The 25,222-nt window shown below is 42.7% G+C and overlaps 1 protein-coding gene across 1 annotated transcript in view; it reads right to left on the minus strand.

Moving 5' to 3' along the window:
- Positions 1 to 25,222, minus strand: part of ANTXR1 (anthrax toxin receptor 1) — a 275,920-nt gene that overhangs the window by 157,724 nt on the left and 92,974 nt on the right. Inside the window, exons 11-12 of the mRNA XM_012646428.1 lie at positions 11,585 to 11,654; positions 10,044 to 10,122 (exon numbers count right to left, since the gene is read on the minus strand). Coding sequence (XP_012501882.1) covers positions 10,044 to 10,122; positions 11,585 to 11,654 — 149 coding nt within the window. The remainder of the gene's footprint in view (positions 1 to 10,043; positions 10,123 to 11,584; positions 11,655 to 25,222) is intronic.

Genomic DNA, 25,222 nt, shown 5'->3' on the forward strand with positions numbered 1-25,222 from the left:
AATACAGTCATAATAGGGAGCTCGTTCCCAACTGAAGCAGCCAATTAGAAGGACGTTTTTAAAAACTGAGCCAGAAACTGTGTTTCTCAGCCTATTCTACCCTTAGATCTACACAATAAATAATTCACAGAATTAAGACTCTGCAGGTACAGATGACCCATTTCAGAACAGCCCCTCAAATATTGTCTCCATGCCAAATATGTCTCTACGCCAAAGAGCCCCAATTTTGTATTCTACATAACTTACCATATTTGGCGATATTTCTTCCATTCAGGCTCTCTAGGCTCTCCCTTGAAATGTCCTTGGTACTGAACACAATACTCGAATGAAGATTTTATCTTCACCAAGTTGAGAGGTCCCATCTCCTCCTTAGTTTCAGATGCCATACTTCCGTTAATTCAACTGGAAGTCAGAGTCTTTGGAAACCACATCACCGTGTAAATTCTTATAGAGACTACGACACCAGTGCAAGAAAACTGACACTGGGCATCTGCTGTGTACCAGGTCCCATGCCAGCTATTCCAAGTATATTATCTCAGTCTAAAGTCACACACTTAGTAAGTAGCAGAACCAGGATTTTAGCCACATTGATCTGATCCCAAAGCCCATCCCACTTTTCCTTTCTAACTAAGTATTTCCCCTGTGTTTTGCTAAGCCACATATTTCAAAGGGCATATCACCTATAATTACACAGTAACAAAGTCATAAATGGCCATCCTTTTTCAAGGGCTGAGTATAAGGCTCTAATGATTCACTTGTTGCCCTAGTGCTGTGGACTGGTCACTGCAGGTACAAAGTTCTTTTAGTCTAAATAATGAAAAAGTAAATTAGAGTCTATTTCTTTTCCAAATGACCAAATTTATAAATCAGTGACATCCAAATTAATGCCATTTTGTTTTAGCTAATATACTGAAGCATACACATGCTGGATCAATCTTCCTAAAATTATGCATTGTGCTTGCTTTGAATGGCCTTTCATTGGCCAAACTTCACATTCTGTCATTCAAACCCTCTTCAAAGTCAGTGTCCTATCTCCCCTCCAATCCAGCCTTGTCTTACCCTTCCTGGTTATGTGACACTGAAAGAGTAAGGAGGGGCAAGGAAGTGGAATCATGTTGTTGGGGTGAAGGAACCTATAGGGGAGAGAAAGTCAGGGTGTGGTCCCTGGTCCTGCCCTCTTGAATGGGTTGTTTGAAAGGGCCTTGTCTTCTTCAGAGCTTGTTTCCTGGTATTGAGAAACAGTCTGGGCAGAGTCTTGTTGGGGAAAAGACACTCATGGGATAGAGTTTTTGGGATGAGCAAATCGTGAGCTGCCTACATGTTATAAATAAATTTCTAGAATGATTTGTACAGCTCCTCTTTGTAGGAAGAGGTGAAAAGCCTTCGTGGGTCACTGGGAAGTCACCCACTAGGTTGATTAAGTGGACACTGCTCAGAGTGTGCCATGCTTGTGTCAATTGACTTATCCAAAGGCTCATGAGTCTTTGGAACAGATGGAGACTTTCTGGGTATCTTTTGATATTTGCCTTTTATACCTCAAACTAGACAGTATTTACCTCTTGGAGTATACATCCCACCTTGGCAAGTATGTTGTAGGCCTCTGGAGGGCAAGGACTGGCTAGTCTATGAGTCCCTAACACTTTGTCTGCAGTACCGGTTTAATACACATCGGTCCTGATCATTATGATGTCTTTGGCCTCATTTGCCACCAGCAGCCCCTCCCTGGCCCTCTTTCCTCGGTGAAGAAGCCCATGTGCTTATAGCTGCTGGTATGAATTATCTATCCCAAAGACAGTTACCTATTTTGATTGATGGACTGTTTGCTGACCTTGGAAAAGAAATAGAAGGAAAAAAGTCTTCTCTGATTTCTACTTTCTCTGAAGAGTGCACAATAATTTTTTATTATGTTGGAAGGTGAGATTGCCACTCAGCACAGGCTACTGGATTCACTCCATACCAGGCTGGTGAAATTCAAGAGATTTTGGCAAGAGCAGCCACGCCAGCTGTCTGTTTACCTAGAGAGCTGTATGACTACAAAACCAGGCTGGATTTGTATTTTCCTGTTACTTTAAAGCAATTGGTACAGAGTTGAACTGACTTAGAAAACAGACCCAGGACGTTGCCAAGGGCAGAACTCTCCAGACAGGGTTGAAGTGGTTGCTGCCCTCCTCTGCAGTCTCTTACCTACAGCCACCACAGCCTCCATCTCTGGGCTCCAGCACATCACCTCCTTGCCCTCAAGAAGGCAGACTGCAACCTCAGCCATGGCTGGCACTGTCCAGATTAGTTGAACTGCTGTAGCCTAAGCTTCTGGTATTCCAGGGTGAGCTCAGGCCATGCCAATGTTCCCTGAGTCACAGCTTTTCTGTAGTGACCTCGATTCTGTCAGTCTCTGGTCTCTTTCAGCCTTGTGCTTCAGACCCTCACAGACCAGGGGGTCTGCCCTGAATCTCGATCCAGTTGAGTGGACTGTTTCTAGACCTTTCCTCCAGGTCTGCATCCCTGGCAGGAGTTTGGTCCTAGTGGAGCTGGTGCTCTTATAAGAGGTCTTTGGTTTTTCTCTTTCTGGGAATGCTGGTCATGGTTTGTCACCTGACAGATTTGTGTCCCTTAAATTATGCTCAAGCTTCTTGTATATGAAGGCTGAATTGCTGGCCATCCTCTTTGGAAGACCACCGTCCAGTCAGCCCGGAGCCCCCTGTTCTAATCCTACCTCCTTCTGGCTCTCTTCTTCTCCCACCAGCAGGTATCATCATGGTCTCAGTATGACCCTTGGCTGAGTTCATTCATTCATCCATTCAACCACCAGTAATTTGCTGAGTAATTACTATGTGCACACATTGTGCCAATGCTGGGTTGCAATGGTGAACAAGACATAGTCTGTTTTTCTTCAGGAAGTAGATGGGATATACTGTGCATGAGAGACAACTCTCTTTCCAGTGTCTGTGTTTTCTTTATGGCAAGTCTCCAGTTGTTTCCAACGTTCTGACCTACCTCTGCATGGCAGCTGGAGGCCCACCTTCTAGTGAGGCACCAGGAGCCACGAAATGTTAAAGACAATACTGATGCTAACTGGCCTTTTCCTCCTGAAACAATGAGTAACAAGTCTGTGGCCAACCAGGCCTTGGTGTGAGAGCAGGAAATGAAGAGACAACTTGAAATATGGAAAGGAGGAATTTGGAGAGAAAATTCTGTAGTCTTTATCTGGCAACGAAATGTGAGATGGCCCCTAGACTGGTCATATTGGGCTAAAATTATTCTTTTAGGCAAATTCTTACCTTTATATCAGAAAAAAGGGCCCCAAAGAAGGAACATATAGAATGGGTTTTGAATTTAAAACCTTGGGATTCTTAAATGCATGGGATTATGAGTGAATCAAAAGAATAACTCATTTTTCTTAAATGAATTTTAATTATGGTTTCACTTCTTTTTAAACTTTGGGGGACAAATTAGTGTTAGGTGAGTATAATGATAAGACTCCTGTGTGTTTAAGATTTATCTGGCAAGTTTATTAAGATGCAAAAGAGTTTTCCAACCATGGCACTATTGACATTTGGATCATATAATTCTCTGTAGTGGAGGGGGTTTGTCCTGTGCACAGTAGGTCTCTCTCTGTCTTTCTCTCTCTCTTTCTTTCTCAAAACAAATATTTATAGAAAAATGCTACTAGTTTGGGGGGAAAAGTCTGAATTCATGAAAATCTGAAGGACAAATGGTTAATAATCCCTGGGAAATAAGTTGGCACCATGTTCATCCCCACAGAAATCAACCCATACTCCAAGCCACAGTGAGTCGTGGCCACTTCTGGGGACAATGAAGGATCCAGTCTGTAGTGCAACCTTTCCTGAGGTTGCAGATCTCATTTACGCAAAATGTGCCTGCTCTGATGAAATGCTTCCAAACATGCTTGTCATGATCGAATAATTTAGTGATAATAGGGATTTTCTATGTTGTAATAATGTATCAACTTTAATAAATACTTTTTTTAATTCATGTGTCTAAGTAGTCTAAATATTACCCTTATGTGACTATTTACTTGATTCATGTATTGAAAAAAACTTTTTTCAAAAGTAGCAAAGAGTCAGACAGCAACTCAACTTTGTTTTGACTTATCACCAGATCTAATTTACTGGTGTTTTTTTCCCTATTTATCCTGCAGGCAACATCTTCAAAGTTTTTTCCAGCTTGTTCCTAAAATCCAGGCTTATCATGGATTCAAAAGGAAGCATGCTTCTTAATCAGGGGGAAATAGCCTGTTTATTAGGCATAGGACATATATAACAAATCTTTAAATGGGACAGGGTATTAGACTTTTACTTGGCAAGGAAAGAGAATGAGGGCAATGAACTAATACACAGCTGTCACTGCTTGACAGACTATGATGTATCTCAGGCCCTTATATATGTTACTACTAATCTCTACTACAACCATGCAAGACAGGTTCTAAGACAGGATCAAGGTTAACTTGCCCAAGATCATCCTAGAAAATGTGTAGATCTTGGAGGGGCTAGGATGTGAAATTAGGCTTTTTGATTCAATATCCTGCATTCCTTTTTTTTTTTTTTTTTGACTTCTGAAAGATTTATTAAAGTTAGGAAGCAAGAAAAGTAGACAAGGACTTTTCTATCTGCAATCATCAGTACGAAGCCGAAAAGAACTTATTTGTTGCATTTATCTTGGGTGATCTTCTATGACTAGTAACTGCTGTCCAAGGAAAGAGGCCATGGGGTCATCTGGTCTCTGACATTTCATTCTATAGGCCTCCATTTCCTCTTCTGTGGGTTCCCGAGTTTCATATATGCTATTGTAAGTCCGCTTCCTCTCATCAATCTGCATGATCTCCTTGACGTGAAGAAGACGGGCCTCCTCTGCATTCAGTGCCTTTTCAATTTTTCATGTTTCTTTTCTTCATCATCACTATCTGAACTGCTCTTTCGATGCTTTCTCTTTTTCTTCTTCTTCTTCTTTTTCTCCTCTTTTAGTTTTTCCTGATGTAGCTCCATGAGGGTTTGAGGCTTTTTTACAGATTCTTCCCCAGTTATGTCATTTATAATACTTTCCTCTGAATTAATAATCTCCTTCCCAGCTTCTCCAGTGCAATAGGAATACTTAAAAAAAGAGTGACAGCATTTGTATCCCCATCGGCCTTCTTTCCAGTAAGATCCCCAGATATGTGTGTGATTGTGGATCTTCACATCCTCCTCAAACCAATATCCTGCATTCTTATTTCCTCTATGTATGCTACAATTATAGGGCAATTGCTCTTGCTTTGATGCCTCAGGTCTGGGTTTGTTGAATTTTTATTTTCATTCAAAAGAATTTCTCTGAACAGTAACATGACATTGGTCCTCTCAAGTTTATTAAACCTTGCTGCTGTTTATAGTCAGGCTGTTTTCCATATAAATTATGAGGAAAAGACAGGGCTCTCCAGTTATTTAGTGTTGATTTTAGAACCCTATGTCTAACTTTACGTCTCTTTCCTTCCTTTCTTTCCTTTCCTTTTATTGTGATTATCCAACCTGGCAACCAAAGCAAATCATATCCTGATTAGAGTTAACAGGGCAGGCATCAGCTGGGTCTCACTGCCACACACTGGGTGATCGAGATCAAGGGTGTGAAATGTACATCTTAGGAGGGTAGTTGCCAACTTGAGAAATGGCCCCAAATCAAAAGGCACCAGAAACTGATGCAAAATGGGGAGAAAAGAAAAAAACAAAGTCACATTTCTGGGAAAACCTGGAAAGTCACATTCTGGAACAAACTATGCTCAGAGACATATCTAGCCCTTGCTGAGGTTGGTTTCTCTTTAGGACATGGCCTCTTCCCACGTCTTCACCTATAATTACCATTTTTCAAATCATCACTCAGGTATTATCTCCTCCAGGAAGCTCTCTTGACTCTCCTTGGCTTCACTCATCCTTCCTCTCTCTGAAATCCTATGGCATTTATACTTGACTCATACAACCTTGTTTGTTACCATATATTCTTTTACATGCTTGTTGGACTCTTTTTCCAACTGGATTTTAGGCTCCTTAAGGAACCTAGAAACCCAGTAGCAGTTCAAGAAACACTTGAATGATTCTCTGATTTTCGTACACTTTGGATGGGAAATAAGAGAATTTTAAAGTATTTATTTAAAAGGAGACAATCTTCATGAAAAGTTGTTTAGGGTCTAAAATTTGCTTGCTTTATTCTCAAAAGGACAAACCTCTTTTCAATACTTCCCTTAAAGAAGCACCAGATTAGTGATTTTCTCAACCTTTGGCTAGTGGCTGGGGAAGGAAAGGGAGGCTGGTGAAGAATACAGAGGTGGATGGATTTCAATGTGCTGGTGAGAGGACTCTGGATGTCTGACCATTTTCTATAGTCATGGAGCTCAACAAAGTTTACCATTTGTATAGGAATCTTTTAGCTCTTGGATGGAAAAATCTCTTTCCCGTAAAACTTCATGGAATTTCTAATTCTGGCTGGGGCAGCAGTTATTCATTGCAGATCTTGAAAACTTGTGACACTGTTGTCCAAATGGGCACCAAATAAGGTGAGAAAAGAAAAGTCTCAACTACATATTTTAAAATTATTTTTGGTTCCAGGTGATGGACTGGGCAGGCTGTGACTGGCACTGACAAGACTAACCCTTTACTCAGACCCAGGGGACCACTTCTGATCTAAAAACCTTGTCTTCAAACCAGCTGCCCAAGACACAAGTGCAAGTCCAAGACCTGACTTCACATTCTGGATGACCACACGTTCCACCTGCATCTCTATTTTGCTCAGTGATAGTTTCAGTCCTTAATTTGAGCTTCTTTGTAGGACCTGGATGGGGATTGGAGTTTTATATCTGAATGTAGGGCCCCCTTTCTGGATGCTTTTGGCCATCATGTCTGCCTTCTTTCAATCACTTGAGCATGGCTGGGTGACAGACGTGTACTCCCAAGGACACATCTTGTCTCAGAAGAGCCTCTTTGTTATAATGGGATGCTGAATCAAGGAACCAACTCTCTGGGAAGAATTTCCAATTAGTTTAAAAATTTTGACTATCTTCCACCATAAAACAGCTAACATTACCAAGCACTTACCACCTGCTGGGCCTTTTGCCAAGTACTTTACATATATCATTTCATTTAATGTTCACAATCCTGCTAATTATTTTAGTTTTGTTGCTTAAGAAACTGAAACACAAAGGGGCTAAACAACTTGATCAAAGTAATGCAACCAGCAAACTGCAAAACTGATTCCCTGACTTTCCCACTCCTCCCCAAATCTTCTCCTCCTGCAGTCTTCCTCCAGTCTGCCGGCTGACGGCAACCCCATCCTTTCAGTGCCTTAGGCCAAAACCCTTAAGGCCATTCTTGATTCTTCTCCTCTGAAGTCCCGCATCCAACGCTTTGGGAAATGTTAGCTCTACTTTCAAAACATACCCAACTCTGATCACTTCTCTCCACCTCCATTTCCCCTTCCTGATTCAAGCCACCTGCATCTTTTGCCTGAAATACCGTCATCACCCTCCTAACTAGTCACACTGTTTCCTTCCCGGTCTCCTTGTCCCCCGCACAGGCTGAGTGATCTTCAAACATAAATCAGCCCAAGTGGCTCCTCTGCTCAAAAGCCAAAGTCCTTTCACGGCACCTCCCTGACTGCTGCTGCCGCCACGCATGCTCTTCCGGAGATGACTGCAGGCCGCCTTCCTCTTCCGTGAGCACCAGGGGTCTCTGGTCTCAGGGTTTTAGCTCTGGGTTTGGAGTGTCCCACCCTTCCCCACTCTCCACAGCCTCGTAGTTAACTTCCTCCCTATCCAGGTCTCTACCCAAATGCCACCTTCTCAGTGTATCCATTACTCCAGTTACAACTGGAACTGCTCACCCAAGTAGCACCAAACCCTCTTACTCTGCTCTATTTTTCCGATAGCCCATACTACCTTTTAACATAGTGTGTAACTTATTTATTATGTTTATTGTTCCTTGTCCCTCACCGCACAGAGCGTTTAATCTCTTGCGTCCTCCGCTGCATCGCAGGCACCCAGGGTGGTGCCTAACACACTGTGATCAACGAATATTTGTTGAATACACGAATGGAGGGACTTGGATCTCAAATCTTAGGGTCATTATAATTTTGTTGGAGACCAATACAGCATTCTCAAGGGAAAATGCAATAATGCAGCATATATTATGAGGTGGTCCTGATCAAGGGCCAAGGAAAGAGAAAACTCAGTGGCATGTGCTCAGATGAAGGAGATACAAGACGTAAGTGGAGGCTGGAGTGAGTTGGGAAGATGCAGTGGGGCTTTTCTGGGAATTCTTTTAATTTTGCAATACATTGGTAAGGACACCCTTTCTTCTTCACTTAGAGGCCTGGGATTTAAATACGTAGCCCTGTATTTGCCATATCATGGGTTTAGTCCTGAGATGTTTTCCCTTCCCACTTCCCTGCCCTTGTGGTCTCAAGGGCAGCGGCTGTTTCTCTGTGGTATGGTCAGGCATAATGAGAAATACAGATCCAAACTGCTGGATCACTCAAAAGCTGGGAGGAATCTGGAATGGAGTTATTAGATTTGGGATATTTTGATCATTTCCTGCAGGTTGGTAGGTTCCGAAAGGGTCAGTTTCCAACAGAACCGGCAGAGTACACTTGAAGAAATTCACTGCTTTTGCAATACAGTTTTGGGGTGATGTCCTACTCAGGCCTCCAGATTTGGGGGCCTGAGACATGGCCATTTCTCAGTGGTGACACTTCTCTGTGACAACCCTAGTCTCTTGCTTTGGTCAAGTAACACATTTCCATCATCTGTGCCCATTACACTGGCTTACCCTGTTTTCTAAGAAAATTGGTTTGCTCCTAACACAGGATGACAATGGGTGGTGGGAGTAGTGAGGAGAAAGTGTGTTGTCAATCATGAAGACTGGTTTCTGGTTTTTTTATGGGATAACTAATTTTTATCTTATCTGGCTTCAGTGCATGCCTGCTAGCTCTTGTTCACCTCCGATGGTATTAAGGACACAACCCCAATTACTGAGGGGTGCTAACAACATATCTTCCAAAGGCCAGCCAGGAAGTGACCATAGTAACTACCTAAGCTGACCAGCAGGCCAAACACATTAGTTTCTGGAATGAACTAATGGAAAAAGTGCATTTTGTTAAAGAAACTGGATATTCAGACAAAGATTATTTTGGAAACGCTCATGTTGGAGGCTGAAGTCTTCGCATGAACTAACTGAGTCCTGACTGCCCCCTGCCAGGCTGAGCTCTGAGACACTGACGGTGGACAGGAACAACTGCAGAGGCTAAAGGGTTCTTGGCCATAACTGCACCCAACAAGCTCCCAAGGAGGTCTTCAGACCACTGAAACTAGGGTTTATGCCAGAGATTTTGGTTCAATCAGTCTGGCATGAGGTCAGGGCACCCATCTTTTTAAAAAGCTCTCCAGGTGATTTTATGTTTAGCCAGAAATGAAAACTGCCTGACATGAAGGATCCAGAGAAGGGATATCTGAGGAGCTGGCAGAGAGAACGCAATTCCCATTCCTGCCTCACAATCCCCATCACAAGGGCCCCTGCCTCCCCTCCTGCTCCATCCGTTTTTTATTCTGTCCTGCATTATTTCCACAATCATAAACAAGCTGCATGTCTCCCACCATAAATAAGAGGCCTGCTATACACACCACATCCTCCTCCAGCCAATACCCATTTTCCTTCATCTCTTTGGAGAAAAACTCCCTAAGACATGCCACCCAATTCCTTTCTGTCCATTCTCTCTTAAACCCATTCATGCAGGCATCTACCCTGACTACTGCACAGACACAGCCCATCTTCCCATCTGGCCAGTGAGTGCAGGTCTCTTCCCCAACCACAGAAATGGGGAATCCGGAGGACCCGACACAGACATTTCTGATACACTCTGGGGCAGAGCACACCCCTGATCCGTTGCGGTGCTGGAACGAAGAACCAAAAAGCTTTCCTGGGACCTATCTGGATAAGACAGGTGCTTAAGCAATGCTGACAATGACAATGATAACGAAATTTTTAGTAAAGGGAAAGGTTATGACTTACACAGTGTGTGGTGGTGATGATGACAGAACTGGAGATGAAAGAGAGGCCATCGTTCATGCTGACCTGGAGTGCAGCTTTCCTGCAATGACAACAGGGGAACCAGAGACACTCAGCACAGTGAGCAATGAGCTAAGAGCTGCCAGACACACAGGTCTCCTTTGGGCCCTGTTCTTAACTACCCGTGGGACTGCAGTCTCTTCACCTGGGCAGTCTGAGTTCCTCCTTTGTAAAGTGTGGAGGATGGTCTCTATGGCCCATCCTCCGCCCATCCCATAGCATTTTTAGAGAGACGCCAAGACAGACCTTCTTGCATTGGAGCAAATGGCACTCAGTGGACACAGCCTGCTCCATTTAACTTACTTGTTGCATGGTAGTAGGACAAAGTATTCTTCAAAAATGGTCCAAGTTAATGAGGATATACTGGGCAATTTATACTGGGCAAATTATAAACTTGATATTCCACCACCATTATCTGGACTTTCAGTGATCTGGCGGGGGTGGCTTTGTTACTACCCAGCAAACTTACAGAGGCAAAGCAGTGGATGCACTAGTTTGCCTTCTACCTCCTCCCATCTGTAAGAGACTCACAGAAATGCAAGCTTACATTTTGTTGCCTTTTGTAGCATGGACACTGGTGTGGAATCAGTGGTATCACAGGCTGATGTCAGGCAACCAGAGTTGGAGTTCTTACAGTATGAACAAATGATTGAAAGCAGAATTCAGATGGATTCTAACATTTTTTTCTTAAAGCTGCCATTCTACCTCCAGCCTGTTACAGACATGACTTTACAGAGGCTGTTTTTCCTTTTGTTCCCTGCACCAACAGTACCTTTCTGATTTTCCACATATTTCTTTTTTTGCTCAGGGTGCTAATTCTCTTCCTACTGTTGAATATTTTGATCACATCTCATTAGCACTTATTATAATAGCATGAGATTCTCCCCCATAAATTAGTTCAGGGAACTTTGTCTGGTCTGGGTGAACACCCCACGCTCTGAGGAGCAGCAGAGGAAGCAGCACCGAAGGTGATGTTGGAAGATCTGAGTCTGGGGTCTTGGTTTGCCATGAACCAGCTGGGGCTCACTTGGCCTTTCTGAGCCTCTTTATCTCTAAGCAGGAGATAACAATCACCCGTTAGGGCAATAATGATGAGAGGGCAAGGGAATGTGTGTGAGAGCTTTGTAGAAGCGAAGTTGCGATTAAACCAGACAGACCTCGGGTTGAGCCCAAACTCTTCCACTTGCTGCCGTGTGACCTTGGGCAAGCTACTTAAATTCTCTCAGCCTCAGTCTTCATGTCTGTACAGTTGGGGTCGTGGGACTATCTGGCTCACCAGGAAGTTGGGAGAATGAAGTGAGAGACTCTGTAAAACACTTATCCCGGGGCCTGGCTCCCTGTAAACACTGGCCTCATCATTTCCTGGAGGAATCTAGAGACAGACTCCATTATGACAATGGAGAAAGACACTTTCTTCTCTCTTTGTCCCCTCTACCTCCTCTCTCCTCCCTGGCTATGAGGTTCGGTTGCTGGTGAAAACTTACATGCCAACTTCTTTTAAGATAGGTGCCGGACACAGCAAATAAGTATCTTCCACAGCGAAGGGCTTCTCATCTGCAAAAAGAAAGTCACTGGATTAAGAGGAGTGAGGCATGTTTACAATTTCAAATTCAGTGGCTTTTACAGAACAACAACTAAGTCCAGAGAGATATCAGAAAAACAAAGAACTTTTCGAGATAAAAACTTCCCTTGAGCAGTAAAATCTATTAGCAGTGAACTCAAGGGCTCCTGCTTGAATAGTAATGTCCTGATCCCGTATGCCCAGTTGAGCCAAGCAGTGAGCAGGTAGTCAGCGCACTCCCAGATAGAGCAGGGGACACGGGGGAAACAGGAAAATATAGACCAGTCCTAAGGAGCTTCACGTTTAAGTCTAGTTTGAGAGAGATGCCATATTTGTGGGAAAAGTCTGCTGACAAATATAAAAAGTGACTAAACCAAAATATCACTGGGCTTCAGAAGCCAGGGAGCTTCCTTTACACAGGAGATGCGGTCAGGTCACAGGAAAGAGCAGAACACGAGCTGTGCTTTTGTGGGGAGACGGGGAAGAGGCATTCCTGGTGGGAGGAATGGCATGAGGAAGGACAGGGCAAACAAAGGTATGTTCCAGGATAGAATATAAGTAGGATTTTAAAAGATCAGTGTAGAAAGAAGTTTGGCCCAAGTTCTCTGAGCCCGAGGGATTTGGACCAAGCTCTATAAGCTATGAAAAGAACTTTGGCGGGTTTCTGAGTAAACAGAAGTGATGATTTTGGAGGTCTTAGCAGATGGGGCTGTGGAAGACGGATTAGAGCAGGGGACTCTGGAGGTGGGGGAGTTCTTGCTCTTGTTCTAATGGATGACCATAACCTCAAGCTCCTTAAGAACTTCACTGTAGTTCTGGGGCCAGAGGCAGGGCTGAGAAGTTACTATACTCAGTATACAATAGTCATTCCTTCATGCTTCAACATTTGTTGGGTACACATTCTACAAAAGACTGTGGTAGGGGCTGTAAGTGAAACCAACGTGAATAACATTTGTCCCACTTGTGGCTGTGACTACAAATACCTGTAACAAGAAGATACAAAGAAATACATATATTACTGAAGGATGATATTCTGCTATTGGCCTTTGTTGTGAAACTGATGCCTCTTATGACATTTGTAAGTTGTGACCGCAGAATACAGCTTGCCTGGGTGGAGATCAGGAAGCCTGATGCCCTTCAGGCCTGCATTGATGGAGCAGAGCCACCCAGGATGGGAGTCAGAGGACACATCTGAGCACTAAGCACTGTGTCCCCAGGGGAAGGAGAAGGAAGAAGATGTTCAGGGAAAACTTTAAGTGGTGAAAAGTTAGGGAGGTTATTCCAAGTCATTTGTGTATTCATTCATTCATTCAACAAATATTTATTGAAGGCCTACTATATACTAGAGATATAGACTTTGAGACGAGAAACATCGTCCTGGCTTTCATGAATTTTATAAGAGCTGCAGGAGAGATAGTTACTCAACATTATTATAAAATACACTCTTTGAGTATCTACTATGTGTCAAGCACTGTGCCAGGGTTTGCAACGAACAAAACAGATGAAGTATCTTGCCCAAGGAGCTGACAAGCTAGTAATTACACAAATTAGTATTTAATTGTAATTGTGATGCACACACAGAAGGAGAAGGAGGGTGGCCCATGCTCATCTGGGAAGTCGGGAGATGCTTCCCTGAGGAAAGGCTATATAAATTGAAACCTGAAGGTTGGGTGAGGAGAAGGTGGGGTGGGAGAAGAGGCAGCACTGCAAAGGTCCTGGGGTAGGAAGGAGCCCAACCTTTTGAGAATTAAAAGAAGGCCAAGGAGGCTGTTGAATCTGAGACAATGGCTCAAAATAGGCTAGAAAAGGGAGCAGGACCAGATGACCAAGGCCCTGTAGGCCATGGTGCGGCTTTTGGGATTTTCCTAAAAACAACAGGGAACTACTGGAGGTTAACCTCATATTTAGAATCTGCCATTGGCAGATTATGGAATGTTGCAGGAAGGGTGAGGGTGTGTTGAATAAAATTACAAAGTCTATGACGATAGTGCAGGATCAGGCAGTGCCTGAACTAAGCATTATTATTTTCATGATGTTTTCCCATCTGAGATGATAATACAGGCAAGTCCCCAACTTTACAATGGTTAGACATATGATTTTCTGACTTTATGAAGGTGCCTTCAGCTGTGTATGTTAACAGTGAGCACCCATACACGACCATTCTGTTTTTCACTTTCAGCATAGTAGTCAATAAATTACATGAGATATTCAACCCTTTATTATAAGATAGGCTTTTTGTTAGATGATTTTGCCCAGCTGTAGGTTAATGTTAGTGTTCTGAGCACATTTAAGGTCGGCTTGATGTTCTGTAGGTTAGGTGTATTAAATACGTTTTTGACTGATGATATTTTCAACTTATGATGGGCTTATCTGGCTGTAGCCTCATCGTTTGAGTCGAGGAGCATCTGAACTGACAGCCAGGCTCATGCATGCACTCTCAAACTCTTCATGTATATCACTTAATCAAATGTAACCTCCTAGCAGAGCTTTCAAGAAGGGATAGTAGTACGTTCATTATAAACTTGAGGAACTGACAGAGAGAGATAAGTAACTTGCCCAAGGTCACCCAGGGGAGCTTGGGTCTGCACCCAGGCAGTCTGGCTGCACAGTCCATGCGCTTATCCAACAGGTTGTACCAACACCCGGTGATAAGAGCCGCACTCTGTTTCCTTCTCATGGCAACCTTGTGAACTAGGGCATGAGGCTCATTTTTCAGACACAAAATGGAGGCCCAGAGAGGCGACAGTGACCCATGATTGCACAGCAAGTCAGAGGCAAAGCTAAGACTAGAACTGAATTCTGCGTTATTCTTTCCTTGCTAAGAGACTCTCCATTTCAGGAAAGGCTTGTGTTGGAGAACAAACCGAACTTGGGACAGGCGTGGCTGACGACAGCCTGTATTTATTTCCTCAAGGCCACGGCTCACCCCGTTGCACATGCACTAGCAATACCTGAGAGTGCAGATCCCCGCCCGCAGCGCCAGCCCACAGAGCCACAGGGCAGCCGCAGAGCGGCCGCAGGAGGCCTCGTGACTCCTGGCTGCATTCTGCGGGAAGGGCTGGGTCACGCCAGCGAGGGCGTGCGAGGTAGCACACTGCAGCGCCACGGCCAGACTCCGGGGGCTGGCCCGCCCTGCTGCTGTGCTGGCCCGACCCGCTTCCGGCTGCCTCTGAACACTCTCTCCTTCCCTCCATCCCGGCTGGAAAGGAGTGAGAGGATGAGCGCGGCCCAGGTCAGGGAGACTTTTCTCGCTTTACCCCTCCTTTCATCTTCCTGTTCTGCTTGGGAGACCAGATATTTCCGGAGCGAAGCAGAGGACAGCCTCGCTGGGGAGACCGAGGAGCGCTTGCGGCGGCGGTAGGACAGGCTCGGAGTTCATCAGCCTCCCAGGCTGTGGGCCTGCTCTGTGGAGCTGGCATTTTCTGCTCCGAGAGGAATTGTTTGGTTTGGAGCCTGTTTTCACTTTACCACAAAAATGAGTGACTGTTTTTTTCTCTCTCTCTCTAAACAAAGGAGGGCCATTTGGTTTCCATAACTCAGGTCATCTGACTCCTTCCTGGAACGTCCACTGGGGAAGCGGGGCACGAAGCCCTCCTCGGCTGCTCCCCGGCTGGGCCACGTTTGGCTCGGGGGCCATGCCAGCCTCGCTGCGACCTGTGCCAACGCCAGCGCTGTCGTGACGTTTACGGGGCGTAATGCACTCGCAGGACTGCCAAGGCCCCTGCTCGTCACCTGCTGGGCGGCCATTTTGCTGCTTACCAGCACTGGCGGGGAATGGAGAGCAGGGGCTCGGGTTGGCCCCCTTGGCTCTTGTTTGCAAATGGGAAGAAAATTAGGGAAAGACAGGGATTTGAAACTATACCTTAAACAGAATTTTTAGATAACCTTGAAATATACATTTCTTTGTCCACTACCAAAGATATTTCAGAATCGTCTGCATACCCATAAAATAGGTTCACCCAAAACATTTGTCCACAGGAGTCTGATGAGCTTGATTTAACTCAGGATTTGGGGATCAATGAGTGTCACTAGGCCAAACTGTGAAGCACCCTGGACTTGGGAGCTAGGCATCCCTGAAGCTGAGTAAGAGGGCACGGAGGGGCCAAGTGGACGTCAGAGTCAAGCAGATCCAAGGGCGAATGCCAGGGCTTCCTCTTCCTAATGTGTGATCAGGGACAAGTTCTCCACGCTTAAACAGTGTGGACGACATCACTGCACAGAGTTGTGTGGGGAGTAAATAAGAGTGTATCAAAGTGCAGAGCACGATACTCGGCACTTGATAAGCACTCAGTAAATGTTATTCCACTTGAGAAAGCTTGAGGTGCTGGTTAAAAATGACTCCAGGTATAAGATAAATATCTTTAAACACAGATAATCTGAGTGGAGGTAGAATATCTGTAGCTAAATCTACCTCCCTATTACAGATTTCTTAACCGATTGTTATCCTAAGTCTTTCTTCTAAAATTAAATTTAGTGATTTCTTACATCAAGAGGTAGAGAGGAGGGACAAATGGTAAACTTATAAATTTAGAACACATTTCTCTTAGATAGATGTCTAAGTTCAGATTCTAAATTTAAATTTAGAAACTATAATTCAGAGAATGTGTGTGTGTGTGTGTGTGAATTTAGCTGTATCTTTAAACAAAGGGTTAGTGATTTCTCTCATGACTTCAATATTTAAACTTTTTTATTTCCAGAATTACTTGGAAATAAGGTAACATAATAAATATGTTACATGGACATCCACACCTCTAAAATAGGCTACGTCAAAATGTGGCTCAAAATCAGAGGGTTGAAGATTAAAATGTTCAAAATGTCTGATTGTTTGTTTATAGTGATCTACTAAATTAACATCTTTTTAGACATCAGGAATTCCTAGGAAAATACAAAGCTTTAGTGTATTTGTGTGTGACTGTATAGATACACACACATATACATACACAGATATACGTATATATACAAACACACACATACACATACTGATTTTGTCTAACACTATGTACCCATGATCTCATTTGATGCTTCTACAAACCTGAGAGAGATATTATTATTATTTACACTTTGAGAAACTGAGGCTCAGAGAGGTTAATTGAGTCAGTGCTGTACCACATGCAAGTGTCAGAGCTGGAATTCAAACCCAGGTTTTGTTGATATGACTCGCCAAAGGTAAACCCAGCTAGACTTACAGTGTAGCCAGAAGTACACCAGGAGCTGATGCTGTGCATACTGACCACTTTGAAGGCAAACAGTCAAGACCTTCAACGGGCAAGGCTGGATCCCAATGGAGGCATCTCTTCTAGAAGAGGGGACTAAAGTTGACGCGTTCAGGTGTCTTTTGAAAGGCCCTGATCTAACTGGAATGAACCCATGTCCTGGAACCATGCACTCATATGTGTACATTCCCAGGTTTTGACCTTGGGACAAAGTAATTAATCCTTTTCAGACTGATGAAGAAGAAAGTTTCCAGAATTCTTCCTTGCAGTTTGGGGACTGTCTAATGGATTTCGGATAAAACCAGGATTAAAATTTATTAGCCTATTCAAACACCAATCAGAGTGAGTCCTTTTATAGGGCTGATTAAATAATTCAAATACTTTTCAAGTCTTGGCAATGTTTCCTTGATATAAATATTTATTTCTGGCAAAAAGGAAAAGAAAAATAACCCCTAGTTTTGTCTGGGGGAGTTATTAAAACCCTCCCAAAACTGATGTAAGCCCCAAAGTACAGTTTACATTCCTACTGTGACATTTGCATTAGGTAGTGGGAAAAACAGCAGAGGTTAGGGACCGAATGAGCTCACCCTGCTGTTTCTCTCAATGTCCCCTGGGCCTAGGGTGCATTTTTAGGGCATCCCAGAGCCAAATATAACTGTTCAGCACCAAATTATCAGCTGATTTGGGAATGTGTCTCCAAAAGAAGGGAGAGCAGGCAGACTAGAGTTAGGTCGGATATTTCTACTTTCTCACTGTGTCTAAAAAGTAACCAGCTTTGAAAAAAGTTAGATTTTTAAAAAAGCGTGCAAAAATCTGAAATAAAATCATATTCAGTAGGACTCCAAGTTGGTGAAATTCAAAGAATCTGGGTTGAGCTTTCTGGAGCCCCAGCTAGAAAGGAGGTGATTGATTGACTGCTCAGCTGGGGCTGCCTCAGTGATAATTCACAAACATGGGGAGTCTTATTGCAAAGCAAACCAGGACCTTTGAGGTGGAAGAACCAAGCTGGCCACCATCCTTTTCCTTATCCAGCCCTACCCACGCACCCCTTCCCTGGCCTGCTGTGGTTATAAGGTTTCCTTGGAAGCCCTCACTGGCTAGTTGCCATGAGATCAAGGAATGAGCTTGGCTAACAGATTCCAGGAAAGTTTCCCGGGTCTACTGCATCCAACTGTTTCAGCAGTTCTTGTAAGCTATAGGGATCCAGGATATGTCTTCTGGTTTCCCATCTTGTTCTCTGGGGCAGATGGAGAATGATGAGCACACAAAGAGCCCGGGCTCTGGAGACCCATCACAGCCTTGCCATTCACTGGCTAGGTAATGACAGGCAGGGGTTTTCATCCTATTCGTAACTCAGAGTTGTCACCTATAAGAAGGGATAATACTCATTTCATAGGCTATTGTAAATTTTAATGTGATGATGTTATTAAATGCTTAGCACTTAATAAGGACTCCACATATGTTAACTGTTATTACTAAGGTGGGGCACTGCTGGGCTCCTGCAAAACACAAGGTGTGAATGTGTGTGTCAATTGAGTGGGACTTGTAACTTGTCTAACAGGTTGTGTCAGGGATATATGATATAGATGGGACAAGAAGCAAGTCCTCTATCTAAATAGGACCTGTGGACGTGTATATAGTGTAGTGGTTCTCAAATGGAAATGATTTTGCCCCTCAGGGGACAAATGATCATCACAACTAGGGGAGCAATGCTATTGGCATCTACTGGGTACAGACCAGGAATGGTGCTGAACATCCTACAATGCACAGGACAGCCCCCTACCCCCAATAGATAATTATCCAGCCCCAAATGTCAATAGTGCTGAAGTTAGAAAACCTGGTACATCTACCATGGCTTTATATCCTTCTTTAGTTCACTATAGTGGGGTCTACAGATACAACTGGGTGGTTCACAGCCCCCAGGGTACTGGTGTAATGTCCAGAAAAGTTCAGAGGTGTTATAAGGTGATGAGAAGAAGAGGGAGAGGGTAACAGCTGCAGCAACATGGGAAGACAAGTCCTGGTGACAGTAAGGAAGAGAGTGTTTCTTGATAAATCCCTCCATGCAGGCTTTGGTGGGTCCAGGTTTTCTTAGTGGTAGATGAAATAGCACCCAACCCACTCTGCTTGGTGGAGCTTTATAATATAAATGAGGCATTCCAGAAATGGACCTTTTGTTCCTGTCAAGGTTGTGAGATGATGGGGTGGGAAGGCTGCAGAGTAAGAACACCTTACGTGTAAATATCAATACAGGACTCAGAGCTGAGGACAGTCCTGGAAGGAAAGAAAGTGGGTTATCTTGGTCACTGTGTTCATGAGGATCAATTACATCATGGACCCAGAAGGAGAGGAAATGAAAGGTGAGGGACCATGAGTCCATCCCCAGAGGAGTGCAGGCACGGATCCAGCAGCCTGCACGCTCCCAAGTCCTGCACAAGGCTGTGACCCTGTAGCTCTGGGCACACCCGTGTTGAGCACTGGTTGTCAGCACAGCTAGTCTGAATTCTCAGGATGCGAATTATTATCTGGCCATATTTACTGTTTTTTTTTATTAATCACAAAAGTAATATATGTTTACTGTAAAATGTCTGGGAAATACAGAGAAGTATATGAAAAAGAAATTAAAGTCCTTGATAATCCTAACTCCCAGTGACAAACATTATTAATGTATACTATTTTAGAATTTTTTCTATGCATATTATTTTTTACATAATTGGCATCATACTACACGTAATATTGTGGTATTTGGTAATTATCTGCATCTGAAGTTAATAGGGCAAGAAAACTAAATGAAGTGTATGAGGCTCAAGGCTCTCGCTAAGTATTTTCTCCTCTTCCAATAAATCTACACCAAAAAATTCTTGACTGTTGACATTTATAAAACTTAAAAATTATCTTCTAAGCAAAGCATCAGCCTTTTAAAAAAGATTTTGTAATCCTGAGGTCAGAATAATTGGTATGCTTAAAACAGCTTTAATTTGCTAAGAATAAATATATTTTTAAAAGCTTTGTTTTTACTTGGTACAGGGCAATTCAGTACTCATGCACAAGGTATGTGTCTCCTGATGCACAAACTCTTGCAGCTGTGCAAGGTTTAGAAGGATTTTACCTTTGGAATTGGGATCAAGGGGCAAGTCTACAAAATGGCAAAAGCCTTCCACACAATCATGGCTACAGGTTATGGCAAATACTGACTACTCTTAAAGGACACACATTTACACAGAAATTCAGAAGAGAGGTGGGAAGGAGACCCTGGGCACACATTTGAGTGACAGTGGATGGCCACTAAGCCACTGTGGTATGTACATTAGGGGCCAGAGCTGAATTGCATGGAGGCTCTCGCCACCAGTAGCACTTGTTCTTCCTTTCCCTCAGCAGAACCCAACGTCTCTAAATGGATGTGGAACAAATATTTAAAGAAGATTAGATTGAAAGGGCATGAATTACTAGCCTGCCTGGGGTTCCCAATAGTCTAGCCTATCCCTGTGTTAACCACCTTCTCTTCGATCATCCCATGAAATGACAGAGGAGCAGTATTGCAGGGGGGAGGGCACCATACCTCTGCTGTCACCATTCATGAAAGCCCAGCCACCTGGTGCAGAAATAGAGGGAGTGGCAACTTCCAACACTCAGTGAGATGGGGAACCGGCAGGCCCCGCTCAGTAAGGAGTCATAAGACCTGAATCAATGTCTTATGGTGGAGAAACCGGCCCAAACCAGCTAGAACCCAGATGGCTACAGAAAAACGACTTCAGGTTACCCTCACTGCTCATTATACCCTGCTTATAATGTATTAGTATACTAAAAGAGACTCCTACCAGCACCATGACAGTTTACAAATACTATGGCAACTCCCAGAAGTCACTCTGTATGGTTTAAAAAGAGGAGGAACCCTTGGTTCCGGGAACTCCCCACCCCTTTCCCAGAAATCTTATGAATAGTCCTCCTTCTGCTTAACATAAAATTAAAAGAAGATATAAAATAAGATCCCGAAAACTCACAAAGTGCTACTCTCTGTTGCTCTGAGAGATAGCTGCTGCCCTGTCTATGGGGCAACCTTCCTTGTTTTTCTTCTTACTTCAATAAACTTGCTTTTGCTTTACTTGGTCGGCTCGCTCTTGAATTCTTTTCCTGCATGAAGCTAAGAACCCACTTGGCCTTCAAGAGGACCCCAGTTCTGGGGTCTACTGTCCTGTATCATCAGGACAGCAGAGCTGGGGTGAAGGCAGGTTTTGGGGAGGTTCATAAGCAAATCTCTCCCCCAACCATGCCTCAAAGAAGTGCAGTGTGTGCCAGAGTCCACATGGAGCTCACGATTTTCACTTGGAGTCAAGTGCACACGTGGCAGAGTGGAGGAAACATCAAGATTGACTGTATACCGGGGGACGCTGCAGCTAACTCTGGACTGTCAGCTCACCACCAGAATAAGCTCTTCTGCTCCCAAATGAAAATCTTTGCCACCTAGTTACTTCTGGTGGCAACTCCCCTTCTATCCCCATACCATTTCAGATTACTGACATAAATTTCAATGTCTATATTTTTATCTGGGCCTGAAGGATGGGAACGCTTGCTAGCACAATTTCGGTAGGAGCTACTTCAAATATTATTGAGCAAAACTAGAGCTCTGTCTCAGAGAAGGGGCAAGGAGGAAACACCACCAGATGCATGAAAAGCTTCTGAGGTTTGAGAAAAAGGGGCCACTCAAAGAACCAGGAGAGGTGTCTGACCTGTGGTCACATAGTAAGCTACATGTACTGACACTCTAAAGCCTGAGGCTCTTCCTTCCCAGGTCTGGACTTTTTTTCTTGATCCTGGGTTCAAGTCTCAACTTCCCTACTAACGTGCTCTGTGACCTTGGGCAAGCAGTTAAATCTCTCTGAGCTGAGGTTTCCTGTCCACAAAATGAGGGGGATCTGTTGAAACTGGTGCCTCTGAATCAGGCACGCCTGAGTCACCTGGTCATTTGAGGTCATGGGCCCAGGGATCTTTGGGGGTCTCTGTTTTGGAGGCAACGTAGAGAAGTGGGCTAAAGCCGTTGGGTCAGACTGCCTGGGTTCAAATTGTTTCCATCCCTGACCATCTGGGTGACCTTGGGCACTTCATCTCTCTAGTCTGTCAGCAAAACAGGGATACAAATAATTTTTCCCTCACTGGGCTGCTGTGATGGTGAAATGAGATAACACAGGAAAGCACCAGGTGCAGGGCGTGTACTCAGCAGCGAGTAGTCATTTGGATGAAGCTCCCTGGTCTTTGTGACGTGCATCCTCACCAAGAACCACAAGATTCTATGCTTTTTTATGTTTCTTCACTCTGAGTTACACAAGATGACATTTCATCATCTTCATATGATATCAGATCCCTAGAGATGTATCTAGATTGCGTTAAGGACCTTTGACCAATATATGCAATACTCTAACTTGTGACAAAGGAAACAACAAGCTTTTTTTGTTTGGGAGGTTTATACTCTTCCCTTTGTCCTGTGTCCCCATCTGCTACCAGAGGTACATTTTAATGATCTCCTTAGGGTGCCCACGGTAGCTCTGGGGCTTAGGGGTTTTCTAAGATGAAGTACGGTTTCTGGATAACTGGACAGATTTTTAAAAACAGCACCCTCTGGAACTTCTACATTCAAATGAGTGTTGTCTCTTTTCCATTGGGAAGCTGAGCCCCTCTTTGGAACTCTTAGAACTGCCTGATTCAAGGCTAATGTTCTGTTTGGGAAAATATCTTCAAAGAGGGCAAAGTTTTATCCTTTGAGAGTGTGCAAAAGTAAAACCACAGCCATGCCTGGTGAATAGGATTGAAGATCAAGTTGAGATATAAAATTTTGCATCAAAAAATAAAGTGTGCCTATAAAGCCATGAATCTAATTTCTCACATGACCTATATAAACCCAATTTTAGTGAATTCTTTAAAAATCAGTTTCTTTTGTTGACAGTCGTACCTTATATGTCTCCATGCAACACCAAGATAGTCTAGCATGTTTTGCATTATTATGTTAGTAAAACATTCATTTTTTATTTATTGTGCATAAAATAGATAATTTCTCAGCACATACCCCTGTATTTGCTTTTTAGCATCCAAATCTCTCTGCAAATGGATTTCCAATTGAAAGTGGATCTTTTCTTGGCACAGTACACTGAATACTGAAATGCAGCCAGAGTAAATAAAGTTTGTGTGAAGATTTCCAAGATATTTTCTTGGCTAGCAGCAAGTTCAGCCTGGTGATTGGAGAAACAACCAAATGCTAAACTTAAAATGTATGTGAGGCCTAAATCGTGACCAAGAATTTTGTAATTGAATTTTAAATAACTTTTGTGGATTCTTTTCTTGTTACATAGAACATATGCTTGTAAAACACTTAGAAAATACAGATGGATGGAAAGAAGAAAATAAAAATTAATAGTGGTCTTGTTCGGAAAGGACCACTGATAATATTTTGATGTATATCTTTGAAATCTCTCTCTGCATATAAATGTGTATGTTTAAAAATAAAAAATAGCATTGATGTACTGTTTGGTAACTTATTTTTGACACATGATGCTGTATCCTTAACTTTTTCCCACATCAGTAATTATTCTTCTACAACATTATTTAATTATTTAGGGGCGAAGTATAATTTATATAACCTATTATTAAACATTTATGTTGTTACCATTTAGATGTTTTTCTTTTTGTTTCCTTCCTTCTTCCTCCCTTCCTTCATTCTTTCTATTTTTCTTTTTGCTACCATAAGCAATATCGCAATGAACATCCTTGTAGCCAAGTCTTTGTAAACATTCCCAACCATTTCCTTTTGATGAAGATGAAATTGAAGTTCTGGGTCAAAAATGCATAAAAGCAGCTGATTCATTTTAAAAATTGCCTTCTAAAAGATTTAATGGTCTCTCACCGATAATGAATGAAAACACTTATTTTCCTACATCTTTCCCAATACCGGGCATTGTATTTTATTAATCTTTGTCAGTTAGACAGAGTAAAAATGACAATTGATTGTTTCAATTTGCATTTCCTTGGTTACACTGAGCATTTTCCATCTGCTTATTGATCATTATTTTCTTATAAATTTCCTTTTCATATCTTTTACCCATCCATGTGTTCACCTTCTTTTTAAAACTGATTTTAGGAGCTGTCTTTACACTAAGTTTATTGACCCCATGTTTGTTGTATGTCTTATAAGTAATTCTTCCAGTTTTCTGTTTCCCCTTTGCTTTCTTGGGGGGGTGGAGTAACAGAAGAATTTGAAAATATGTAATCAAACTATCAAATTTTTCCTTCAAGGCAAGACTCTTCATGCTTAAAAAGTCCTTCCCCACTAGAAGATTACATAAATTTTTTTTATTTCCTTCTAGAAGTTTTACAGCTTCATGCTCGCATTAAATTTTTTGGTTCATCTGGAATTTGTTTAGATGTAAGGTGTGAGATAAAAATCAAACTTGATTTTTTCCAAGTTGTTAGCCAGTTGTCTCAACATCATTTTTTGAATAACCCACTCTTTCTCCACTGATTTGAAACGTTACTTTATTGCATATTAAATTCACGAAAGGGGTTGGCTCTGTTTATGGATTTTGTTCCAACGCTCAGTTTGCCTGTTGTGGTACCAGTCATACATTATTTCAATTACTGCAGCTGTTTTTACATCTTAAAATCGGCTCGGGCAAGTTTCCACATTTTCCTTGGCTATTCTTGTATGTTTATTTTTCCATATAAACTTTAGAATTATTTTGTTAACTTATTAAAAAGTTCCATTGGAATTTTCATTGGGATTGTATTAAAAATATTGTAAATGTTAATTTGAATATAACTGATGTCTTTACAATAACCAGTTACTGCTCCATTTAATAATAGTGATAATGATAATAATAAAGTGATACCAGCAGCCAACACTGGCTCCTTACTCTGCATCAGGCCCTGTTCTAAGCCCTACCTGCCACACTTAAACCTCGCAACAATCCACAATATAGGTGCTATTATTATTGTTATTATTATTTGAATAGCATTATTTATTCTGTGACACAAGTTCTGTTGAAACTATAGTCTTTGCAAACAACTACATTGATTTTTAATTTTTATTTAATTTTATTTTTTGGGAGGAATTAGTAACTGCTTTTTATTTTTTAACCGCTAGCAAACATTGGACAGATGGAATAACTTTTAACTGGAACTACTACTGGTTCAACAACAGTCTGATACATTTGCTTGGGAACTGTACCAACTTTCTTTTTAGGTGCTATTATTGCCATACTCATTTTACAGGTAGAGAAACGGAGGCATGGAGATATTAAATGACTTGCCATGGTCACTAGCTGGATACGACAGAGCCAGGATTCTTCTCCTCGGTGTCTGGC

This window comes from Propithecus coquereli, unplaced genomic scaffold (assembly GCF_000956105.1).
Source record: "Propithecus coquereli isolate 6110/MARCELLA unplaced genomic scaffold, Pcoq_1.0 Scaffold243, whole genome shotgun sequence".
In the NCBI taxonomy this organism is placed as follows: domain Eukaryota; kingdom Metazoa; phylum Chordata; class Mammalia; order Primates; family Indriidae; genus Propithecus; species Propithecus coquereli.